Below are 26,338 nucleotides of genomic sequence, written 5' to 3' on the forward strand. Positions count from 1 at the left end.
TGATCTAAATGCATTTTAGACCTCAGAATTGGATTCCTTGACCCCAAAAATAGGGAGATACATATATTTACACTTCAAAATGTCACTAACATATCATATATTAACAAAAAGACTTGCTGGACCACCTCGCTCGGTCATAAAATCGCCACCTAGTGGTGAAAACTTCCAACGACTATATCTCGAAAACCACTCAACAAATTTCAAAAAATTTTTTTTTATTGTTCATCATTTTTCACACTGATTAGCATATATAAAAAAGAGAAATTTTTGAGGACCCTGTATTTTCTCTCTTAAAATTATAATGAAATGACCCTGTATCTTCTTTCACGACGATTTATATTCGCAACGACACCGGTAAACAACAAGCATTCGATGAAAGAATAACTTTTGCGAAACAATAAGCCGATATTTATAAGGTTGCAAACTTTTTACAGTTCACAAGAGCATTGTCAGCGCATAAAATAGCTTGCGTGATGCTCTGGGCTACCTACTGCCGTGTGACACGCGATAAAGAAGCGCATAAAATTTCGTTTGCTTAAACATTAAAGCATACGGCAATTGTTGCAGCAATCCAAGGTGTGTTGATTTGGCGACGGCAATGTTTTTGCCGCCGTAGATGGAATCACTCAACCAGCGTGCGATTAAAAAACTTAAAGTAAGTGACTCTAATACCACACAACTTGTGCGGTAACTCGCGGTCAAACGCTTATAATCTGACTCGTGTGACGTCATATTACTATTCGACAAACAAGCGTAGAATTTTTGGTCGTTCGACAAGAAAGAAAAAATCGCAGCCCTGGTTGTATTGAACAAAAAAATATGTCATGGCTTCCGTGAGTGAAGCTGCTTAAACCAGCAATGCTTTTCACACAAAATCTGATATTGAACAGAAAAATATATTGTTTTTTAATGGGCGTGTTCGGCATTTATTTGTTGTTAGTCCAGGTTTGCGTTGGCGAAAGCTTTATCAATAAATTATTCAAGTTTCCGAACATGACTGAGTTCACTTTTAGTTATATAAGTCAAATAATAACTACACTAAACATCAGTAAAAAATATACCGTAGCCTATATTCAAGCGGTTGGTAGGCTTGACGCTTGAGTGAAGAGTAACTTACTTTTCCATTAAAACCCCGACTAGGTTTTGCCAAAGCTGAGCTGATACAATCTGCAGACTTTACTAGGAGTAGCACCTAAATGAACGGGCGCCACAGTGCTCCGCACCTAAATATCCAGACGCCACAGTGCCGGCGCCTATTTGACCAGCGCCTAATAGACGTGAACCCTTTGGTGCATTATGCACACCGATTGAAGAGCATTGGGTTTGATCCATCAAGTCATCTTTTTTGGGGGTTTTGTTTTTTTGTCACGTTGCCGTTATTGGTTAGGTGTCATTACTTACGGGTGACAATTGATTTTTTAGAGAAAGAATAAGTGTTATTTATCTTTTTTAAGACAAGCTGCAACTTGCAAACTATTTCAAGGTCTTAATTTTCACATCATGTCAACCTAATTTTGGGTTTCAGAACAGATGTTCATTAATGGCATTGAAATAATGCATGAAACAGATTTACACAAACTGTTTGACCACAATGTGCTCTGTTATTATGAATAAAAAACTATATAATATATAACAGATGTTTATCGTCAGCTTGGAGAATTAGAAACATTGTAAGTTTGACTGCGGAAATATCTTCTTGGCTTGCAATCTTTGTCATTGTCAACTTCAGTGACGGTTGATGAAAAACTGCGTGCACACCATTTTCCTGAAATTAATTACATACATAAAGGGTATGTAGCTGTAGATCGTATGTTACACATGAATATGTACAGGGTGATGTACAGGGTGATCAAACCAAGTGTAGACAAATATTTATTGAAATAACAGTAGACTACATCCAAATAGGAAATAATTTACACATACAAAGAAAAATACGGGTGCAACCTAATTCGTACCATGAACAATTTGTACCATCAGTTCGTACCTTGAAAAGATCGAGAGAAAAAATTAAAAAAAGCCAAAGTCGCTGATCGAAATTTTTCAAGGTTAGGGTATCGGTAGTTAGGGTATCGGAGTATCGGTATCCGCCGCAAACAAACAAACTGAAAAGATCGAGAGAAAAAAATAGCACATCGCAGTTTCCGTTTTTCCGCAGTTTCCGCAAACATTTTAAAATTTCTGGTAATGATCCTAAGAGTTTGCCGAAGTCGCTGATCGCAGTTTCCGCAAACAAACAAACTGAAAAGATCGAGAGAAAAAAATAGAACAAAGCCGAAGTCGCTGATTGCAGTTTCCGCAAACATTTTATCTATTTTAAAATTTCCGGTAATGATCCTAAGAGTTTGCCGATCTCGCTGATCGCAGCTTCCGCAAACATTTTAAAAGGGTTAGGGTTGATCGGAGTTTCCGCAAATATTTTAAAAAGATTAGGGGTTAGGGTTGATCAGAGTTTTCGCAAACATTTTTAAATTTCTGGTAATAATATAAATGTTGGTAATCAAACATTTATAAATTTCTGGTAAGCAACAAACAAAGAGTTTTTGTTTGTTTGCGGAAAATTTTAATATGTTTGCGGAAACTGCAATCAGCGACTTCGGCTTTTTTTAATTTTTTCACTCGATCTTTTCAAGGTACAAACTGACGATACGAATTGTTCATGGTACAAATTAGGTTGCATCCGAAAAGTACAAGGAAAAGTATAAACAAAATGTACTCTTATTTTTCAATATATCCTCTTTTTGCCTTCACCAAATGCCTTAGTCTGTTGTGCACTTGACTGCATGAGGCATGTATGGTGTGTGATGATATTTTTTCCCAACAAGTGCGCAATTTTACCTTCAAAGCTGCAATGTAATGCAGTTGAATGATTTGAAGAACAGGCTTCACTCCAAGATACTCCATATTGCAAAGTCCATTGGGTTTAAATCAGGAGAGGATCATCATCAACCAATTTTGATTATACAGGCCATGAATTAATCCTAATGTCGAGGGTGTGGCCTGTCTGTCGAGAACAAAGTCTTCCCCTCCACACCTCGTGATTTATTGGGTAGGCAGAGTCCATGTTCAGGGCTACAATGGAGGCCATAATTATTTTGACCAAAACCCTGCCATATTATCCTTACACCAGTCCTGGACAAGATTCGTTGTGTGGGACGTAGTCCCGTCTAGTTGAAAAGTTATTCTGTCTTCTCCAAATGTTGCATTGATCCAGGGAATCAATTTCTCCAACATTTTCAAATAAACATGTTAATTAACTTATACTCCTTCTTCAATGAAGAGGAGGGGAGTTTTTTCACCAGTTGAAGTTACCCCACCCCAAACCATCACAGAGACTGGTTTTCTGTCTCCTGAACAACAGCCTTTCATTCAGTGGAATATCTTCTTTATTCTTTGCATACATTCTGATAAGTGATGACTATGCCATGCACTTGCAGTCAGTGCCAGACTATGCAGACTATGCCATGCACGGGTCTGCTACTATTCGGTGAGTCCGATTCGGTGAGTCCGATTCGGTGAGTTCAATTCGGTGAGTTCCTAACTCCTAACCCCTAACCCTAAAAGGGCAATGGTAATTAGGCTACGGTACCCAATAATTTAAAAAAAAAATTCAAAAAATCACCGAATAGGGAATCGGACTCACCGAATTGGACTCACCGAATCGAACTCACCGAAACGGGCCATTCCGCCATGCACAATGCACTTGCAGTCATTGCACAGCCTGGACACTGGACAGTGAATAACTTTTCGTCTGTCCGAAGGGCTGGTGACTGCTTGCCTCATGCAGTCAAGTGCACAACGGACTAAGGCATTGGGTGAAGGCAAAGCGATACCGTATGTGTACTAGGCATAGGCGTCAATTTTTTCTTAGAAGAGGGAAATTCTGGGTGGGCGAGAGTTTTCAAACAGATTTCATTGAATGTGTATGTTCGCAAATTCGCAATGGCTAGTCTTTAAAAAGCGACCTAAAAAGCGCGTCTCGTGACCTGTTATCTTTAAAGTGGCACCTTCGGATTTGCCGCATTTTGATTTGTAAAAACAAAAAAACAGTGTTGTACACGTCAATGAAATATATTGACAGCGTCAGCCTGAATTGCCTAAAAACTTTACGGCGTAAAGTGCTGCGTCAGCGCTATTTTAGCCAGGGTCTCACAAAACGGAAGCATTTCAACCAAGTTTAGGCTAACAATAGCTATAAATAAAGAGCAGGTATTATGTTTTGATACTGTATTGTAATTAGCTGCTTAGCTTATTAGTTATTTCCTTGTAGAAACACAAGCATTTCAAAACGTTTGTCTGACAATCTGCTACGTTTGGGACACATAATGTCCTTTCCAAGTGAAAACATGCATTCCACAGCAGCGCTGGATGGTGTTGTATTTCAAAAACAAGTCTTGAAAACGTTTATTCGGAAAGGTAGCGTATCACTGTTCCAAGCGTGCTGTGATGGCTTAGCATATACATATACATTTTTTAACGAGGTCCACTGCACCAGCATCGCTCTTTTCAGGGGCATAAAACAAATAAAGTATCTTCAACCTCCGCGATGACATTCATTGATTTTTCGCTTTCTCTCACTGATCCCTCGTTCTCGATAGCCTACTGCTCACAATATGAGTGATCAACATTTGGCGAACTTCTTCCGCTTGTATTCCAGATAACTATTCCAACCAACGTGAAAGCGGGTAATTCGGATGAGTCGCGCTGGCCAGAATACATTGTGAAACAAGATTTTCCATGAAAACAAAAAATGACGCATAGCGCGTGACGCTTAAAATCGGCAAAATATTTGACGGCGCTATCACTTCCGTCAACTAAAAAATAAACTGACGGCGCTAGCCTCAGCGTCAACAAAAAGTTGACGCCGTCAACGTACAACACTGGTAAAAAGCAAAGATTTGTAAAAAGCAATTGTTTCAGTGCGTCTTTAGTTTGTATCGGTTATTTTATTGTCATGTTCATTATGATGTCATATTCATATTCCCTTACGCTAATCTGGAACTGAAGTTTGACTGTGACGTAACGAAAGTGAGACCATTCGCAAAAAAGATCAAACGTAGCTTGTTTAACATGATGCTTGTTTAACAAAATGTTTAACATCGGACATTTATTTCATTTTTCACAACCTTGTTGTTTAAGTGTACGACAGATAACCAAATGATTACATTTTATCATAGAAGATTAGTATTTTCCATTACATTATAACTATATACCAGTTTCTTCCTTTCAAGGAAAATCATAAGAAAGTATTGTAAGAAGATGTGTATTGTCTTTTTTCATTCTGACCCATCCTGTGCCATAGGAAATTACAAGTTGATAATTGCTGCTAACAGAGATGAGTTCTTGAGTAGACCAAGCTTGCCTGCCCACTTTCTACCACAAGATCCAAATGTACTTTGTGGTGTAGATGTTGAGAGTGATGGGACATGGCTTGGAGTAACAAAAACTGGTAGATTTGGATTTGTGACAAATTATTTATCACCGAACCATAAAGAGCCAGGAAATTCTCGTGGATCAATTGTAAAAGATTTTTTGAAGTCTGACATTTCTATTGAAAAATACATTGAAAACAAATTTACCAACAAAGTTTACAGGCCATTTAACTTCATTGGGGGAGAGGTAACATCTACAACCATCAATGCAAGTTACTATTCTAACAAAGATCCTTCTTCACCTTATCAGTTAACTAAGAATAATTATACTTTGGCTTGTAGTAGGCTTGGTTCAGAATGGAATAAAGTAAAGTATGGTTCTTCAAAGTTTGAGGAAATTATTGCTGATCATTCTTTAACACACACTGAATTGACGAGCTCTTTGGTTGATAGCTTACTTTCTGATTTGACACCATTGCATCCTGATGAATTAATCATGGAACAATGTAACTCCAGACTAAATACAACTGTGCTGCGCTCTTATTGCTCAGTTATGATTGGAGGGCTTCCTACTTATGGTACACGCACTCAAACTGTTGTTTTACTTGATAAAAATAATCACTTGTATTTTTGTGAAAAAAACTTAACATTTGATGCAGATATGTTGTCACCAAAGTGGCAATATGAAAATTTTGATTTTTCTCTTCAGTTGCAATAAAATAAGTTTTGCACTAAAATTGTATTAATTTGTTTTTGTGCTATTACTTGTGTTTAGATATAATAGTTGTACATAGATATTATCATCTTGCAATAATATATATAGTTATATACTGAATAATGAATATACATCACAATTTTGCTTAAGTAACTAACAATACCTCATGATCGTACCGTTAGAAACTTACTCGAAGTGAAGTCTCATTGTAATTAGTATCCAGTATGCACTACCTTTACAAGCTGTGCAGTGTTGTAACAATGCTTGAAAAACATATACGTTTTATACCAGTAATTTCCAAAACATAAAGCAAGCACTTATTTGCATCCGGTAGCCTTTTTGACAAAGCAACTATAAAATCGGAAACATCAAGTGCAGTTACAAAGTTTAAGATATGAAAGTGCTGAGTAAAATTTCATACACAAAAAGGCTAACTACACACCACTAAAACTTGGTTGTTCGATCACATGATAGATACTTTAAACAAAAGGTGCTTCCCTTATGGCCATTCTGTTTAAGTTAATTTTGATGATTCAATTAAAGTGTCTTGAGTGTGGAAACAATGCTAGGATAAAACGGGTCTGCTACTATTCGGTGAGTCCGATTCGGTGAGTTCCTAACCTTTCACCCCTAACCCTAAAACGGCAATGATAAATAGGCTACGGTACCCGATAATTAAAAAAAAAAATTGAAAAAATCCCCCGTTAAGGGATCGGACTCACCAAATCGGATTCACCGAAACGGGCCATTCCGATCCGGGATAAAACATCACGTGTGATGTTATCTGGTTAGCAGATAAAGTTATAGTTGTCCTGTTTTTTAAATTTTGCTTAGGAATCTTGTCGAAAATTCCCTTGCATACCTTCAAGTTATTCTACTGTATGTTTGAACATTTATCACAGCTGGTTAAGACAATAGGGCCATAGTTTAATAATACAAACATTGAAGCACTTGAAAAACCATGGTGTGACTCCGAGCATCATAATTTATTATACTGTAAAATTTTATCTGTGTATTGTTATCAGTCAACAACAGCAGCCGATTGTTTGTAGAGTCGCTTAAAATGCATATGCAAATTTAATTCAACTTTTTGCACTCAATTCGTCTTATCAGTTGTGGGATTGATTTTTTTAATGTGTTCTCTTTGTTTACGTTTTGGGATTCGGTTTGCTATTTTAAACTATTTTGACCTCAGATCACCATTTTAAGTGAAGTTTATTTTATTGAGTTGATGGTTAGCGCAGCAGCACGTTCGTTTTACTGATGGACAGGCCTTGTACGGGCATATTGAGGTTGAAAAAGTAGAAAAGTTTTTTCAGGAAGGCTCTTTGCTGTGTTTGAATAGTCGTGTACTGATGTATGTTTTTTCTATGTTGTAGTTTAGAAATACGGTAATTGCTTAAGTGACCAACCTTCCGGAAATAAATCGTTGTCTTGCCGGATCAGCTCGTATTTGTTTTACGTTGTGCTGGTTTCAAGTAGTCTGTAGGAATTGCTTTGCTCGTCAATCTGTATCATCTATTTTCTGGTGATTTAAGTACGTCACGTGGCAGTTCTCTACGCATTAAAAATTTTAAGTTCAGCTCTGATTTAGGCTACAACATTCTAAGACCCATAGAAAAAAACTGATATTTTCGACCACAACCTATAATAATGACTGGATGCTGATAAAATTTCATTTCAAACTCTAGGCTGAATGTATGTACTCTATTTCTTTGAAATTCAAGTAAATTGACTCTTGGAAATTATATGTATAGAAAGTGAAATTGCCAAAGTGCATGTTTGCATGCCTTGTGTAAATAGATCGTTTTGCTTTTTACTGTGCATACATGTTTGAAAGTAGCATAATTTATGTAAAAATATTGATAATTGTGTTATCGCGATAATAGTACAAGCACACATACTATATCCTATCTATACAAGGGTTTTTAATTCCGCATGAATTCCTTGCTTCTTGGTATATTGCATCTATTAAGGAAGCAAATTTCCTGAAGCCGGAAAATGGCTTGTATGATAAGTTTTCAGGTTTTGAATCAGAAATAGCTGGTGTCGACACACACAATGTCTCACAAGGCGAAAGATAAAGGTTGAGAACGTCTGGTCAATAAGCTGCAACTTGTTATGTGACAAGCTTCATCCCTTTTGGCATCACGCTTTCAAAGAATCTGTTTAATTTTATATTGAGTGTTTTTCTTTATCAGTCTACTTTAAATTTATGGAATCATGCGGCAAGTTCTTTAGAATCGCTGCCTGTTTGTAGTTGATGGGTGGTATCAATTCCAGTCAAACTGAATGTATGTATCGCACATGGTTTTTCGTTTTGAACACTAATAAGAGCTACAGCATCAACCCCTCAAATCTGTCTACTGTTTTTGAAGTGTTTTGTTAGAATGATAGGTGTTCCTATCTTGGTGTTCCTGGGTGAAATTATCGCAAAACAATTTTTTGTTAATTATTGTTAGGCAATTAGTTATGTAAAAATATATCTACCGTTGTGGTTTAGTCTACTGTCAGCATTAATATTTACTGTAAGTGAGAACGGTCTTCGTTGTTTGTTTTTATTCTTGCATTTTTTTCGGTTTTAGGCTCAATCTTTCAATGTTAAAATAATATAATTAAGTTACCTCATTTCACTTTCGTTACTTTGTTGTGTGATGAATATTTCCTGTTGCGGCAAGAAATAAAAGCAAACCAAATGGACTCGATGTTGAATTTCAGTTTTGAAGTTTGCCGGATTTAACGGCTAAATAATGAACTCGTGTTGTCCTGAGCATGTGTTTGGCGCTCATTCATGCTATAAACGTCGCACTGTGACCGGATGTCCGTGTCCCACACTGAACAATCGTATTCGTTCAGGCATTCAACTCACAGGGCCGTTGGCAGGATTTCTCGGGCCCGGTACCAATTTATTTTCGGGCTCCCTCATCGACAAAGTTATGAATATAAAAGTTGTGTACAAACTTTTATTGATGTCGTTTAAGTATGGTCATTTAACAAATCTTGCGCAATCTTAAAATTTCTTGAACCGCAAAACTTACTAGGCTATCTCTATCTAGCGGTTGCTTTCTTGAACTTTTATTTGTCACATGGCGCTAGAGTATTACTTCCCGATTCCATTGATGTTTCACTGGTCATTCTGGGCTCACCAGAAGAGAATTTACAGCACTGTAGACAGTCAGAAAGTTTTCAATTTGATTTTGGAAAGGTGTTTGGGCCTACGTCAAACATTTGCTGATTGCTGTAATCGGAAAAGTGGTTTTGGTCTAATTTTACCACCAGAAAGCTGAAGTGGGCCCGGTACTTTACCATCTGACGGCTGAAAGGGCTGTTTTAACCTCTGATGGCAATTCCTTTAGATCTGATTATATTAAGATCTTGATAATGTTTGAAGTCGCGGGGAATTTTTTAAATCCGGGTCCAAAAGTACCACCTAGTCCCCCCTGTCAACGCCCCTGCCAACTCATATCGATACGAACGAGTCGCTCCGGTTCTACTCGAAAATTTACGCTTCATCAAGCGAGCGCTGCCTTTTATCTAAATCAAGACACTTACTCGCATAGGTGTACGAGCAGGGGGTGCAATCGCACCCCCAATCTGTCGAGAATTTGGGCAATTTTTCATATTTGGGCAAGATTTTATACCTATCTATCCTAAAAGGAGAATAGATAGGTGTGAAATCTTGCCCAAATATGAAAAATTGCCCAAATTCTCTCCTTAGTCTTCAAAAGGAGAATTTTCGGAAGATACAAATAATGCCAACCAACAAAGCTTGAAGTTGATATCTGAATTCTACACCTTGGAACAGGATTTCCTGGAATCGGAATATCAACTTTTTCACCAACTCACTCGCAACAGAGAAATCAAAACTGCTGTACAATGTACAAAATTCCTAATTTCAAATGGATTAGATAAAACTATGCCCCACTTTTCCAAAGCAGCAAAAATTCTAGCAACAGTTCTTGCAACTTCATGTTCAGCTGAGAGGTCTTTTTCCGGATTACGACGATTGAAAACATATCTGAGATCAACAGTTCAGTTCAGTTGTTTTTTTTTTATTTCTGATCATCATATCAAAAAAAATGGGCCAAACACGACTGTCAAACTTAGCTTTGTTGCACTTGGAAAGACCAACAACAATTAAAGTGGATGTCAATCGCATTGTAGATATATTTGGACAACGAAGTGGACAAAACAAATACTTCTTTTAAATTTGTGTAGCCTATACCACCAGTCTACCACTAATCAGTACTTTTTAGTTCAGTTTGCAGTTTTAGCTTTGCAGTTTTAGAGCCATGTACCGGTAGTACTGCATTCTACTGGTTCGTTAGTGTAGTGTCAATTAGCCTACTCCCTTCAATTGTCTTTTGATGAATTTGTTGTTTTGCAAATTTGCAGAATGGTATACCGTAGAGGAAGGCGGGGCAAGTTGTGCAACGGGCCCGGGGCAAGTTGTGCAAGTCCCCGTTTGAAAGGAAATAAATAGCGTAATGAACCTTTAACGCCATTATTATATTTTACCTATAACGCCTTTGAAGCACGTGAATCGCAGTTATCAGTTTTTTGGGCAGGTTAGGCTTGATCAACGATAGGCTATAAGGTGTTTAGGTCTTAGGATCTAAATTTGGATGCAAACGAAATTTTGATTTTTTGGATGCACAATAGTACTAGTCAAACTTTAGGAGTAGGCTAGGGGTCAGTAGACATATGATGTAGTTGTATTTTCGCAAGTAAAATTTTTTCGTACATTTGTTAGTTTTCTTGAAATTTTTTGTTCTTTAAAAAAAGTGTGAATGGGGCGAGTTGTGCAATTGATGACGGGGCAAGTTGTGCAACTGTTCCTGTAAACCGCCTTTGTTAATTTACAAATGTTCTAGCCTATTAGCCATTTTTACATAGTTTCAAAGTCTTCCACGTGGATGAATGTAAAAAATGACTAGTGAATGAATGTAAAAATAGCTGATTTGTTAAATTGTCTGTACTTTTGCTGGCCGTAATATGTTGCTCAACTTGCCCCTAGTCAAAACGAACGATTGTTGTTGCTCAACTTACCCCATGTGCTACACAGCTTACCCCATGGTGCTGCACAACTTGCCCCGGAAAAATAATCCGGGGCAAGTTGTGCAATCGTTACTTAAACTTGAATACAGTGCAAAATAATAAATAAAACCAACCAGTTTTTGTCTAAAAACTTGGCTTATTAGCATGTTTTTGAAATGCAATAGCCTACTGTCTGTACTTGAGTCTTCGAAAAAGTTAGTGAAATAAAAAAAAAAAAGATTTAACAAAAAACCTGCTCAACTTGCCCCGCCTTCCCCCTACTTATCATACCAGTGGCTTTGTAGAAGGCTTGTCAGTTGATGCCTCATGCTGTTTTTTTTAAGGCTATATTATTGCTTTTTCTTACATGTGTAGTACTTTTGTTTAGGCCAGTTGATTATATTTGGGCAAGAATTCTTTTGCACCACCAAAAAATATGCTTCCCGTACACCTATGCTTACTCGTGCCAGTCGACCAACGTTTTTTCAGCTAAGATAATAAAGTCCTTTATTTAAAACGCTTAGGCTACACCTCCCACCTGTTCTATCAGCTTGTATTCACAGAAGTAGGCGCGTGCATCTCAACCGTTTTTGCAGGAGCCCCATCTTGATAATGCAACATGGTTGCGGCTGGTTCGCATGTTATGGAAGCACAGAAAAAAAATGCGATCTTCAAGTTGACTCCATAAATTCAAATATATTTAAGCGATAAAAGATCTACGCACTGCATCCTGTTGTTGGACCACCGGAAGTGTTAGGCTACATCTGCGCGACGTTGAGTGGGCTGATTGTCGCCAAAAAAAAAATTACGTCGTGTCAATAATCAATATTTGTAGGCTACAACATACATTTGGTGAAAAAAAGTTTAAATCAATAAATTACAGTAGCCTATAGCCTAATTTGTTTTGCTTTTTACGTTCATAGCGATTATTTGTTCAGCTAAAAAAAATATTGGTAGCCTAGTTGGCAAATGGTTGCCTCTCGACAAAAGGTCCACGACGACGTTTGCGACCTTTGGTCAAAAAGCAGTCGAGCCGACTTTAATTAAGGTATTTGCTGTTCGGAGAGTAGTAGGTTACCCTAACCCTTGCCTCGCTACAAACTCCAAACACACACAGGACAGACATCAAGGTGAAAACGAAACACTCAAAAGCAATCGCTCTCACGCTCTACCAGCCCACAAAAAGTATTGAAGTTGCACTGAAACAAGACCACAGATGTAAGGCCTATAGGTCTTCTAGCTCCAACTCACGAGGATCGCCTATACTATAAGCTACTTAAACCTTAGAAAAATACTGCTGTTAATCTTTAGCTTAAATTTAGCCTATAGTTTTTGGGCTAACTTGGAGCATAGGCTATAGCCTATAATGCAGAAATCACAATATTTTCAGATGGAAGATTTCTATGATGGGATAGAAAAAATATCAGGATGGAAGATGAAATAAACGTCTTCTATTCCGTGCCCTGGCGACGGGACGTAGACCTATAGGCCTATTCATCGAGTTATTTAGCTTCTCTAGTAATTTTTAACATGCCATGAAGTGACAATCTGAAAAACACCACCTTCTTCGTAGTATGAGCTTACGGTGCCGAAGGTCTATGCCAACAGTGCGGTGGGTGTTCGCCAATAACTTATGTTTTTGTGGTTCTTCTAGCTTAGTAGCAATATCCCAAGCAAATGGAAGAGTTCAATCATCTTGGTTCGACAATCGATGAGAAGGGAACAAACGACAGAAAGGTGACGATACGCCAGGCAGGGAACAAAATAACAGGAGTCATGTGTGACAGAAAGGTGCCAAAAAAGGTGAATGGAAAACTATATAAAACAATGTTCAGACCAGCAATCTTGTAGGCGATACACGGCGCTGGTTCGACTCTCGGGGTGTGCGCTTGAGCAACGCATTTCAGGACTGCTCTCCATTCAGCGGCACCTAGTGAATGGAATAATTTCTCGGCAACAAGACTTCAACAATCGGAAAACTTCACTCTGCCAATCTCGGTAACCGGCCCTGCGTCAAGTGCCTCTACAAGTATGCGAACAAGTACCAGGAATAACCTATCAAGGCTTTGTCAGTCCGAGGATAAAGATTCAAAACCAAACCAAACCAAACCAATGCAGGCATTAGCTCTGACACGCTGACATCAAACATGCTGTAACTTCCAAGTTTTGTCACTTCTACCTTTTTCTAGACCTCTGCTATGTTTGGCATATATCGTTTTACGTTGGGATTGTCAGAAATAAAAACAAACTAAACCGACTTTTTGAGGAATTTGTTCCAATTCATAGGAGCAAAATGGTTGGAACGCCTGGTTAATCTAATCAAAAAATAAAGAGCCCAAAATGTAGATACCAAACTCATGTTCAGCGAACAAACGTTTCGAAAACTATACTGTCTTCATCTTCAGTGTTATTAGCTTCAATATTTATAAAATATAAATAAACATTTATAACACTGAAGATGAAGACAGTATAGTTTTCGAAACGTTTGTTTGCTGAACATGAGTTTGGTATCTACATTTTGGGCTCTTTATTTTTTGATTTGTTTCAGTTCGTTGAGGAAAATCGCTTGTTGTCATCTGGCAACACTATAGCTTGGACAATATGGGACACTGGGACAGTGGGAGTGGGAACTGGGAATCACAAATCAGGTAGGCCTATAATAAAGCTCAGGCTGCTCAGCCTCAGCTGCTGCTGCTCTACTGGTTTCGGTTTGTGATTGAAGGAAAGTGAGTCAGTGAGTGGGAACAGTTTCTAAATCTAAGGAGGATAACTTTGAACAAATTCTGTTTTACTCTAGCCTAAAGCAATACCGTATCTACAGATATTAAATCAATAGGCTACAAAAATAACAGATTTTGCCAGCCATGTGTGTATGAGGTTTACCTTATGCATTTTTTTAAATTTTTATTGTGTGGTAGGAACTTCAATTGTTTTTTCTAAAACAATCGGCTTTCTGAGAAACGACTCTACTCATTACAGTTCCTTAAAGTGAAACTTGTTCCTTAAAGTTGTCTTGTTGAAAAGTAAAGTAGTTCCAACAGTTTAGGATTCACTTATGGTATTCTAAATTGCCTACCCCAGTATGATACAAGTTTTTGCATTATTGCTCCACTGCAGCCATAGCTGAGGTCGAATTAATGAACCTCATTTCAGTAATCTCATATTAAAATAAATCAATTCAACAAACTTAAACAATTAAACATTTAGAAAATGATTATTCAATAGAAGATTTACTTGATAGCCTACTTGTTGCCTACAGTTATGTCTGACGAGCTAAAGTTTGACGGGACACATATGTCCCACGTAACTGTGATGGAAAAATTTAATTGGACACATATGTCCAGCCCTCTAAGCTCCTTTATTTTTCCAGCGACCAAGCATGACTTACTAGAGCTTTTTTCCGCCGGAAAATTTTTGCGCTCGGCAGCCAAAGTAAATAATCTGTTAAAAATTTGTTTTTATAAAAATCTGTTAATTACTAGGCTGTCATGCTTTTGCGTTCATTCGGGTAACAACGCAAACAAGGCTCTGAAACATATTTGCAGTTTTATTTAAGTGTACTGCTTCCCAAGTAGGTGTAGAATTAACCTTTGAGTTTTTATAGTTCTACACAGCCTTTTTGCCAAACTTTAATCAACAATATTTCGGAGCTGGTATACAAGTCCCCCCCCCCCCCCCCCCCCTTTGGTAACTCATGACAAAGAGGAATTGACCAAAACATGTGGATTGAAGTGTATGAACAGTAAAGCAAAGGTAAAGTAGTTTCACCCTATATGTTTGGTCGAGTCCTGTCTTTGTCATGAATTACCAAGTGGGGAGGGGGGGACTTGTATACCAGCTCCAATATTTCTTGTCGGACTTTGCTAATGTTTCTGTAAAAGACTTTGCCTTGTTTATGAAAAGGTTGCGAATGCGAGTGAAGAGTAAATAGTTTCACAATTAAATGCGGGTGGAGATGTTTTTAGTACTAACTGAGTGGAGAAATGTTGGCTTGTGGAAACTGGCGACCAAACATGGATGCAACCTAATTCGTACCATGAACAATTCATACCGTCAGTTCGTACCTTGAAAAGATTGAGAGAAAAAATTAAAAAAAGCCGAAGTCGCTGATCGCAGTTTCCGCAAACATTTTAAAATTTTCCGCAAACAAAGAAAAACTCTTAGGATCATTACCAGAAATTTTAAAATGTTTGCGGAAACTCCAATCAACCCTAACCCCTAACCCTTTTAAAATATTTGCGGAAACTCTGATCAGCCCTAACCCTTTTAAAATGTTTGCAGAAACTGCGATCAGCGACTTCGGCAAACTCTTAGGATCATTACCGGAAATTTTAAACTGTTTGCGTAAAAACGGAAACTGCCAGCAGCGACTTCGGCTTTGTTCTATTTTTTTCTCTCGATCTTTTCAGTTTGTTAGAGGAAACACCCTAACCCTTTTAAAATGTTTGCGGAAACTACGATTAGCGACTTCGGCAAACTCTTAAGATCATTACCAGAAATTTTGAAATGTTTGCGGAAAAACGGAAACTGCGATGTTCTATTTTTTTCTCTCGATCTTTTCAGTTTGTTTGTTTGCGGATACCAATACTTCGATACCCTAACCCTTTTAAAATGTTTGCGGAAACTGCGATCAGCGACTTCGGCTTTTTTTTAATTTTTTCTCTTGATCTTTTCAAGGTACAAACTGACGGTACGAATTAGGTTGCACCCACCAAATATGGCCTACTGACGCAGTAGTTTCGAAGGCCATTTGTTGACTTCTCGGCGGCCATGGCTGCCGGGAGCTTAGAATCGTGTATGTCCTACAGTACACTTTACTACAAAATAAATAGAAAAACTTTTACAGACAGAGAGATTTGGTGTGCCAGTCATGTATTTCACGATTTTTGTGCTACTGCAAAAATGTATGTTTGAAAAAAAATCATCTTGAAAGGGTTAAATAAAAAAAAATTGTGATTTTTTCAACCCTGCAAAATGCTTTAGCTGTAATCTCATACCTAGTGTCATGGTCTATGTGTAACTCTTTCAGCAGCATACAACCTGTTTTATAAATTTTTTACCTCACACTTTCATCATTGTTTTTGTGATATATATATTAAATAATTTGAAAAATTTAGGAAGACTGACATTACACAATATAAATGAAGTGATTAAAAAGTTTGAGCACATTTTGTGTTTCTTTATGTGACATGTCACGTCATGAGGGTAAGTACCAGTATGGCTTTTCAATCAAACTTTATTTTTTTTCAACTATTTTACATAGTAGCCTAGCCTAGTATATAAAATTCCCGTATATAAAAAAATGTTATATATACCCGCTAAGGTTACTTTGTTTTATTTCTCTATGGTTCAACAAAGCAAACTCTCTACTAAAGCTTTATATAAAATTCATACCATATAATTTTTGTTTCACTTCTTGTGTAAGATTTTTGGTAACTTGTGTGCATTCTTGTGTTTTTACGTCTGTATGCAATGTAATAAAGTTGTGGTAGAAATGGTGTACAAAAATCTAAATATATATACATATTATATATTATATGGTCTTTTAGATGTTCCAGATAGAATTTTAGTGAATCGCCAAGCAAGCCGTGTGGCGTGTACTGTTCACATATTATAAAGTACTGTTCACATATCACACATAATATTTTGACATCCATGGCCTGTTTTCTTTTTAGGTGTGAGCTGTGACAGCTGCCTAGCAAATGATTTTGGTGGCAAAAGGTTTAAATGCTTAATATGCTATGACTACGATCTATGTGAAAACTGCCATTATCAAAAAGCTTCAACTCAGTGTCATTCATCGTCGCATGCCATGCAATGCATTTTGACAAGAAAAGATTTTGGTACATTTTTACAATAAAAGTTTAATTTCAATTGTACTACTATGACTTTGAAACTACGTTTTAAGAAAGATTTTCTATATATACTGTCATCAAATAGTGGCTACACCTACAGCAATTAAACATTTTGAAATTGTATTATTCAGTAGCAACTGCTGAATAATTTTATTACTTTTGCGTTAATATTCCGCCTTTTTCTGAAAGTTTATATAGCTATGATATGTTAATCTGGTGCACGGTCGATTGGTCGACAGACATTTGGTCGACAGGACAATTGGTCGACAGGACGTTAGGTCGACGACGATTCATTTTAGGGTTAGAGTTAGAGTTAGGTTAGGCTTAAGGTTAGTTAACTAACCCTAAAATGAATCGTTCTGTCGACGTAACGTCCTGTCGACCAACTGTCTTGTCGACCAATTGTCTGTCAACCAATTGTCCTGTCGACCAACTGACCGGGTACCGTTAATCCTTTGTTTCTGAAGACGATAAATGAATCTGAATCAAGATTTAATGTGTGGTTGGCATGCAGTGTAAAGACGGAATGGCCCGTTTCGGTGAGTCCGATTCGGTGAGTCCGATCCCTTAAAGGGGGATTTTTTTTTAAAATTATCGGGTACCGTAGCCTAATTATCATTGTCGTTTTAGGGTTTGGGGTTAGGGTTAAGGGTTAGAGGTTAGGAACTCACCGAATCGGACTCACCGAATCGGACTCACCGAATAGTAGCAGACCCGTGTAAAGATGTATGTTGAGTCCTCTGCTCCCTGTCTCTGTTGCAGGATAAACATGAGAAAGATGGTTGGTCGGGGTTCTTATTCAAGGTTTTGACCTCAGGGTTGATTGGTTTAAACCGGGGCGGTTTAAACCGCCCGGTTAAAACCTGGTTTAAACCAGGCAGTTTTGACCACCTATTGCTGGTCAAAACCCCTTTAGTGTATGAATCAAGTTGCTTTTCAATTGAATTAAAAGTATTACCCTCCATGTTATTAGTAATGATGTTCAACTATATTTTGTTTTGATCAACAATAACCTAAATGCTGGATTTGGAACAAAAAATATTCAACTTCTCTGTTTGTTTTTGATATTTCAATCAGTTGGTTATTTTAATCATTGAGAAAATTCAAATTCTAAAAATAAGTTTCTGATGAACCAAAAAATGCTTGGTAGAACGATGAACAATTTGCACAGCCAACTGAAGTACAAGAATTTATTCCAACAATTTGTTTTTATGAAAAACATTTGCCATCAAATTTTATCCAGTTAAAATAAAACAATGCGAATGCATATTCTAAGATGCTTTAAAAATTAAAGACAGGATAGTTTATGATTCGTTCTTTGAAGCAAAGTACACGTCAAGCCAAGAAAGGATTATCGGAAAAGGAACAAGTTGTGATGCCTTATGCCTATCTACTTTATGCAAGTTAGAACACCTCAATTGAACAATTGGAATTAACAAGTCTCTCCAGTATATTCAAATGCTTCATTCACCAGTCAATTTCATCTTTTCCTTCTCCCTCACCTTCTCCCTCCTCCCTCACCTTCTACCATCTCCCTCACGTTTTCAGTGATTTTCTGGCGAACACGATCAAGCAACTCATTACGGGGTTTTGACCAGTTAGGTCAGGGTTTTGACCGGTTTAAACCTAGTTTTGACCGGTTAAAACCAGGTTTGAACCGCTTAGTGGTCAAAACCCAGTTTTGACCACTTAAAGATCAACCCTGTTTGACCTGGTACTGTTTTCCGCCTATGATAACTTTATTAACTACAGTAGTTAGCATAATTTCAATGTCTTGTGGTAGCTTAACTTGCAGTCAACAGTCAGTTTAACCTGAGGAATGAAAGAAAGTATTTTATAGTATGGTAGAGCTGCAAAGAAAAAGATCTTCTAATGTGTCATTACAATTTACAACTACTGTATTAATGATCTGAAACTATTAACAGGGCTATTGTGGTAGAATAAGATTAATACTCTGAAAAGTATTCAAAAGAATGCAAGGTAAAGATTTTTAAAATTGTTGAATGCAAAACTACCTGTTCAGACCTGCACGGTTAAATAACAATTATTTTTTTAATATCCCATCGGAAATACTAAGCTTGGCTGTATCAAAACTTCACCAATAATTGTTTGTTCAATCTATTTAAAATTTTGAAAAACTCTACAAATTTATTTTGGAGCAACTCATGTTACTACTGGCAAAATTGTGTTAGATCTGTTAGTTAATATAAAACATTCTGTGTAAGCCATGAATTGACTATTGTTGGTCATGATTACTATTCTGCATTTAAACGGAAAGATATGCGGCCAGCTGAAAGCATTTCGTAATTCACTTGGCCTGGGACACTGGGACAGTAAAGAGATTCATCACTAATGAAACACTATCAGTAGTGACAAGAGTAAGAATTAAGATAAGAAATTTATATTTCAGTTTGTCATAATTTTAAATGAGGTTTAGTTAGTGCCTTGTTTTCAGGCTGCAAACACATTCTAGTGTTTTTTGCAGGTATACATGAAACTCACCCAACACAAGCAAATAGTAGAAAGTTTTTATTGCATAACCTTCTTGTTAACTATTGTCGAGCATTGGTCTTGCATATTGTGTTGCTGATTTTTACAGACTTACCCATATTCATTGATTTAGTTCAATTTGCGCTGAAGCAGGCCTTTTTCAGTGTATATTACTTGCAGGATTGTAGTTGTATGCTAACCTAGAATATTTTTTAAGTGAGGTTTATGAAATCTTATGTTTATTAAGCTCCATTTGGAAAGTTAGTAAAAGTGAAATGAATTTCGATCAGAGTTTGTTTTTCTATGTAGACGACTGCATGTTTTTTTTCAAATTTTTTGTTACTAAGGATAACAACATTTCCCACTGTCTATTTTACTTACAATAGTCTTCATTTTTATTGCTGCCATTTCCATCTCCATTTTGTATACGATGTCTTTTTTTGTAATCTTGCCTCGTTTTGCACAGCTTATTTAGCATATTTTTTCATAGCAATTTTTATTCTTATCTGAAATACATTTTTCCAGAACTTTATTATGGAGGTGAAACAATATCTCCAGAATCTCCTCCTTCGTTTGTCTGTCCTTTTTGTTCCAAACTTGGCTTCACTGAAGTATCATTGCAAGAACACGTCACCAAAGAGCATGGAGATCAACACACAGAAGTTGTAAGTACGCATTTTAGATCGAGTTTAGCAATAGTCTAATTAGCAATATTCATGGAGGGATTTGAAAGCAAAGCCACAGACTCTTAAGCGCATTTTTAAATTGTAATATCTTGTTATAACATCAAAAATTTTCTTTTATGATCAAGCTTCACTGCCTTAAATTGATGCGATACTTGCTTTCGATGTTTGATATTTTTTTAGCACACCTGACTTAGTCAGTTACTTGCTTTACGAGTTAAAAGGTTTGTCAAGAAACCGACACTACCAAAGTACCAACCTTCAGGAAGACATTGCTTTTTTTCTTTGGCATTCCCATTGTGTTTCCACATGTCGAAACGAATACATAAAGTTTGCATTTTAATTTCATATTAATCAATGGAGCAATGGTTGTTGTTGCAGTGCTGGCAAATGTAGATACCTTCAAACCTTTTAATTTTTATTACCTTTCTAAATCGAACATTTTATTTTGCTTCTGTCGCCACAAACGCACTATTAATTATTGTGAGTCCTTTTTCGTTTTCCAACATTTGAAATGTGGTACCATAGTAGTGGCTAGAATTGCTTACATCTTTGCGCTATAGGTGTGTCCTGTTTGTTCTTCCCAACCTTCTGGAGAGCCTAACCATGTCACAGATGACCTTGCTCATCATTTGTCTACACAGCATCGAGCATCACGTGATGTTGATGGTCCAATAGGAGGTCGTCATATTCGCCGTAAGAATTTGTGTTTTTATGGGATTCCTTTCGTTGTATAATTATGCGTTGCGCGGTGATTTTCAACCATGCGAGCTTCATAACTTTTCTGCGCGTGCAACAGCCTTTATCATGTTTGTTACATTCTCATTAGACGTTATTTCATTTTCCTCGTTGTGGTGTCTGTGACGGAGAAGAAAGTAGCCTACCAGCTGCTGTGAATTAGCCTACCACCCTTAAACAAGCAAGCATTCCAAAGTAGTTGTTGCTATCTTAGCTCTTACAGGCTTCCACTCGAGGCAAAGAAATTCGACTACAATTAACAGTCGTAGCTGAACTGTGAATTTTTTTTACCACTTTTGATAAAATTTTGTGGACTTTTCATTTATTTAACGATAAAATTAAAAAGTACGGCGCTCTATTAAATGCAGTCGTCTCAAAGTCACCTTTGAGCCAAATTATTTGGTCATTCTTGGCGTATTGTATGCAACGAACTGTCGAAATGTGTTGAACAAAAAATTGTTTTTTGAGAGACAGTATTTTAGTTTTGCAAACCCAAGTTTCTTAACGTGACCTCGTAACGTTCAGGTATGTTGTATCCAGGACGGGGCATGCGTTCACGAAACCACAGAAGTATGCATTTTTCTAACAGTCCCATTGCCACGTCCGCAATCACATCATCATCGGTTGTCGCGAGTAACAACAACGCGTCATCTCCTGCCAGAGAATTGATGGATCCAATTGCAGGTAGAAAATTACAAGGATTGGTGTCCAACCAATGGTTCGGTGACGAAAGCAGTCGGAAAAGAAAATTCATCATATGATTTTTAATATCGAGTTTTGTGAGGATATTCAATTTAAGCAAAGTTCGGAAACTTTAAGAAGCCAAACGATTCTAACTTCTCAGTTTTATTATTTAGATTACTACGGTATGGTTATTACTGTTATTTACAGAACTACTTTCGCAACTGAGCGGTGTTCGGAGAAGGACTCAGCAAAATGGATCTACAGCTTCTCAGTTGAATGAGCTCCACTCACAACTGCAACAAGAAAGACAAAGAGCTGCTGAAATACGGAACCAGGTATACTTTGATGTTGAATTTTTCGCAACTGATAATTAACTAATGTGTACTCGCATGGATATTGTTTGTGACGCTCATGCTCACGAGACAATAGCGGTGAGTGGATTTTACTCCGTTCAGCAAAAGCTGTCATTTTTACAGGCTGGGGTGTCATAAATTTAGGTTAATGCGATTAGTGCCTTTTGACCACGATCTTACAATTTGTATTGTCGGACTTGAAGTCAGTATTATCATACATTTGTCTTTTTCTGTACCATATTGTTTTATTTATTTTATTGTACAATCAAACTAGGCTACCTTAGTCGATACGGTCCTTCGCTTAACACGACTTTTTGAAAGTGACCATGCGCTAAAATAATTGCCCACCTTTGTACTAAAAGATTATCCATTGCTAAGGGTAAGTAGATCCATCCCGTTCCGAACTTTACTATTGTAGGTTTGATCGTTTAATATAGGCGCAGTCTGTTTAGTATAGTACTAGTTTACTTTGCTCAAGGGGCTTGCGAGACCTTCATTTCTGCGCAGGTTGGCCATTCTGTATTGTCGTTGTTCGTTTTAACTTTTTGACGCCTTGTTCCCACTCTGGCATTATTACTTTTAATGAACAAGCTTGAATATTGCTTTGATGAATAGTTTCAAATTTAACTTCGGTTTTAACGGTTTTAGAAAGTCGAAAATTTTAAATCTTTTTTTTTCTAAGTCTAAAGTTATAAAGTGACATGACATCACAATGACTATGGCATCACAATGGTCATTGCAGAAATCAGCATTTGGTGTTTGAGAAATATTTGTTTTAGTGTCATGGTTTTAATTTATGTTATAACGTGTTACTCTTTGCTGTTCAATGTACGAAGTGTTGTTGCCAAGATCCCGTTGAATGTTTAGAGTCAGAATGCAATATGTCAATGCGAAAGCGAAAACTTCAATGTCCTGCCGCATCACGGCACGCTGGAAACAGGTGTAAAACCGATTTGGTGACTTCGCCAGCTCAAGTAGCAGACCCCAATGAACTGTACAGAACCGTTTTGATAACTATCATCGACCATCCAAGATTAGCGACCAGTGTGGGACCTGAGCATGCCAATCTTCTTCATATCCCCGAAATTCCCCGTTGTGATGATGCAAGCAAACCTCCAATCAATGGTGGTCTCATCAGAGCTGGCCAACCGAGTACCGCCATTCCTTTACCGCCACCATTGCCAGATAACAATTTGAATGCTGCAGGAATATTAGCAGAATTGATAACATTGAGAGGGTGCCAGGTCAGCTCTTCGGAACAGATTAAAGGTAAACAAAAGGATCTAGATAAAACCACGGGATGTGACATTCGAGAACGTAGCACGTCTGCAGCAGTGGTAAGTACAGGTTATCTTCAAGTACGAAGGACGTGATCGAGTTTTTTCCAATCTTTATAACTTTGCTACATCAACAGGAATTTGTTTGATTTTTTTCTGCAATGACAGAGCTTTGGTGGACAGTTTACTTTCGTGAAACCACAAGCATGGAAAATTTAATTAATGTCACAACTTTAATCAGACGACAAAAAAAAAACTACATTTAAAAGCAATTAACATTAATTGTCTGAATAAAAGAGTATTATTGTTGCTTGGTTTTATACCTTCACCCCACATTCCACAAGTTTAGAGCTAAACTCGAAGAAAAGAAGTTACCGGTAATACATTTTCAAGAAGCTGATTTTTTAATGGCTTAGTACTGGATCTGCTCTTATTGTATTCCTGGTACTGGGCTAGTCTCTGATAATAGGCTACCCCATTCTCACCTACATGCATTCGGCTGCATAGCCAAGAGGTGAGAGCCCTAGATCGGTTTTCTTACCCTCTCGTCTATGTAACTAAAATTTTCAATGTGAGCCTGATACGACCAAAAACAACATTTTGCCTCATGGCTTGATTGGTACGGTGCTTCCACAAGCGGGAATCTCTTCGGTAGCGTAGCGGCACGTATTGGTTAACACGACTTCTTGGTGCTGATGCTTTCATAAGAATTTTCCAGCACCGTCTATTGTGTTTTCTTTTACAGTGGCAGACTGGTTATTACAGATTAAGTGGGAAGGTTCTCTTCCAGTCGTGTGTGATGTTTGTATCATGTGTCGCCTAAAAATAAATCAATCATATCAACTAAAACATTATTATTGATATTATCCAACCGTCTGTTACACAAATAGCAACTTTTCCTACCTTGTGTTGACAAATCGTCTTACTGCAGTAAGCTGCCTTTTGCACATGGCGGCAGTCTGTAGAGAAAAGTCTTTGTGATTTCCTTGATATGACTGCTCCTTAACATGATGTATTTTCTCATGCACCCCCAATTTATATCTTTTGCCAGATGTGGCAATTGTGCATTGAGTTATAGCTGTAAAGTGAAAAGATTTAACAATAGTGATTACATGTCAGTAGTTAATATGACGTTTTGCGTCCACAGCTTGAAAAGTTTCCCAGTAAACCGCAATCAGGCAACGGCACGTCACAAAGCGCAAACGTTCATCCGTCTGGTGGCGTAATCGTGGCATCACGAGGTGCGGTAACTAGCAAGAAACTTCCACCTTCTTACTCTGATCAGGAAGATGACTCAAGATACCTTTTGGCAAAGTATGATGTTGTATAGCAACTTTACAATCTGCCATATTTTCAAAACATTTTCTCAAGTTGTTTCAGAAATTGCAGCTGGGGCAATGGGTATGGTGCGATTTGAGATAATGAAATAGTTTTATATGCTTGTATTGATTATGTACACGCTTGCTGCAATCGGAAACTACTTTGTAAGCGGTTTGCTTATCAGAAAACATTTGATGTTTCAGGTTGGATGACATCAATCTGTCTGATGACGAACAACAAAGAAGGCATCACGAAGACATCGACCGAAGTCATTTTGCTCAAGAATTAATGTTGTCGATGCTTGCTTCCGATCGTACACACTACCCAAATGATTTCAAAAATAACGAACGGTCAAAGCCCGCTTTGGAAAGTGCTGTGGCCATCCAATGCCAACTATCATCTTCAACACTGAAGAGCAACAGTGCTGATCCAAGCAGTAGTCGCGATGTTCAACTTAACGTACCATCTGAAACGGCGTCCGCTCAATACAGTAATCAACCTTCCTATTCAAATAGAATCACTGATGACTCTTCGTCTCGCAGCGTTGACGGGCCTAGGTATTTCCTTTCCGATAACAGCACATGCTCGCCTGTTGATGTTTCATTATCTGTAACTGACCACGATCAGGTCGGCGACAGGTTCGGTGACTCAGCTGCAGTGTCTTCCAGATCGGCGCCCGCTTTGGGACCAGAGCAATGTGCATTGCCGGAAACGGCCGCTCAGTGGCGTTACCATGGTTCGATTAACGAAAATGAGAAAGACAGTGATGATGAAAAACCCCCATCACCGATACTGCAGAACCAACCACATGGACTACGCTTTCAAAATCATGTTTTTCCATCAGGATCTGTCCGGATGGCTGGCGGTCTGTCAAATCCTGCTCCCATCGCTGACTATGGCAGGGAGGATGTCTCCACTGGAAGCCCAAGTAAGAACGTTCGCTGATGAAAACAGTGACATCGTGGTTTTCAATGACGTCCGTGTGTAATTGAGCGTGTCAACATTATGTAATAAATTGAGGGCAATTTTAGCTGTATCCAAATTGGATGCAGTGATATTTTTTCCATTTTATTAGCCGACCAGCTTTGCCGTATCGTACGCGATAGCATATGTACCTTGCCTGTGTAGGTGGAACGCATCTGAAAACAAAAATTTTCTAATTCCACCTACGCAGCGTTTTCTTTTCTGTGCTACAACGCCATTTACACGTGCACATTAGCTTTTAGTTACTTGCAGAAAGTTTGGCAACTATATGAGAATAACTGACGCTTGAACTAAGGTCGCCACCTGAGAGGCTTTGTTTATTCTGTGCCAGTTTTGAATATCCCACCTGATAGTAATACAAAAATAATAGTTTTAAGATTGTTGCATGTGAAATACTAAACGGTTGAGCACTAACTTTTGTGTTCTTTTGCTTGAAAAATAAGATTTTTGCAAAATCCTAGTGGTGCAATACTTAAATGTTGCGCTCTGTCATAAAGCTTGCTTGGTGATTTCTGGGTAACCGGGTATTAAGCCGATCGTTTTCGACTGTAGAGGCAAATCAGCTCGCTTTTGTCTGAAATGAGACGATATAAAACAATATTTTATGGCATTTTGGAAAATAGAATGTGATTGTGTTATTTATTGAATGTGTTATAATCAAAGCTGTAGTTGCGATGAATCTTCTATTTAATTCAGTCTTCTGCTGTCGTTGCTTGTAATACACGAGAACTCTCAGTTCCCTATAGCCTATTTGTAGTTTATTTCAATACACAAGTTTTGTTTGTCTTTCTGTGTGATTTTCCACGCAACACGAGGATTGGGATGTTGTTTTT

The 26,338-nt window shown here is 37.7% G+C and overlaps 2 protein-coding genes across 4 annotated transcripts; both read left to right on the plus strand.

The window, feature by feature from the left end:
- The first annotated feature begins 5,256 nt into the window (after nt 1-5,256).
- LOC145778183 (transport and Golgi organization 2 homolog) lies at nt 5,257-8,775 on the plus strand. Its single transcript, XM_082589621.1, has one exon. The coding sequence runs from the start codon at nt 5,257-5,259 to the stop codon at nt 6,085-6,087; it is 831 nt and encodes a 276-aa protein (XP_082445747.1). The 3' UTR covers nt 6,088-8,775.
- Nucleotides 8,776-16,237: 7,462 nt separating this feature from the next.
- Nucleotides 16,238-26,291, plus strand: LOC145779137 (E3 ubiquitin-protein ligase KCMF1-like). 3 transcript variants are annotated; one of them, XM_082590712.1, is made up of 8 exons: nt 16,238-16,326; nt 16,797-16,964; nt 19,992-20,131; nt 20,713-20,845; nt 21,413-21,571; nt 21,779-21,906; nt 24,349-24,515; nt 24,725-26,291. In XM_082590712.1, exons 1-8 carry the CDS (start codon nt 16,311-16,313, stop codon nt 25,464-25,466), a joined length of 1,653 nt encoding a protein of 550 aa, XP_082446838.1. In that variant the 5' UTR covers nt 16,238-16,310; the 3' UTR covers nt 25,467-26,291. The 3 variants fall into 3 exon arrangements, with proteins under 3 accessions (XP_082446838.1, XP_082446839.1, XP_082446840.1); XM_082590713.1 differs by having other exon boundaries at nt 21,428-21,571; XM_082590714.1 differs by lacking the exons at nt 16,238-16,326; nt 16,797-16,964; nt 19,992-20,131; ... (1 more) ...; nt 21,413-21,571; nt 21,779-21,906 and adding an exon at nt 22,667-23,261.
- The last annotated feature ends 47 nt before the right edge of the window (nt 26,292-26,338 follow it).

The sequence above is a fragment of the Aplidium turbinatum genome, chromosome 10 (genome assembly GCF_918807975.1).
Source record: "Aplidium turbinatum chromosome 10, kaAplTurb1.1, whole genome shotgun sequence".
NCBI classification, from domain to species: domain Eukaryota; kingdom Metazoa; phylum Chordata; class Ascidiacea; order Aplousobranchia; family Polyclinidae; genus Aplidium; species Aplidium turbinatum.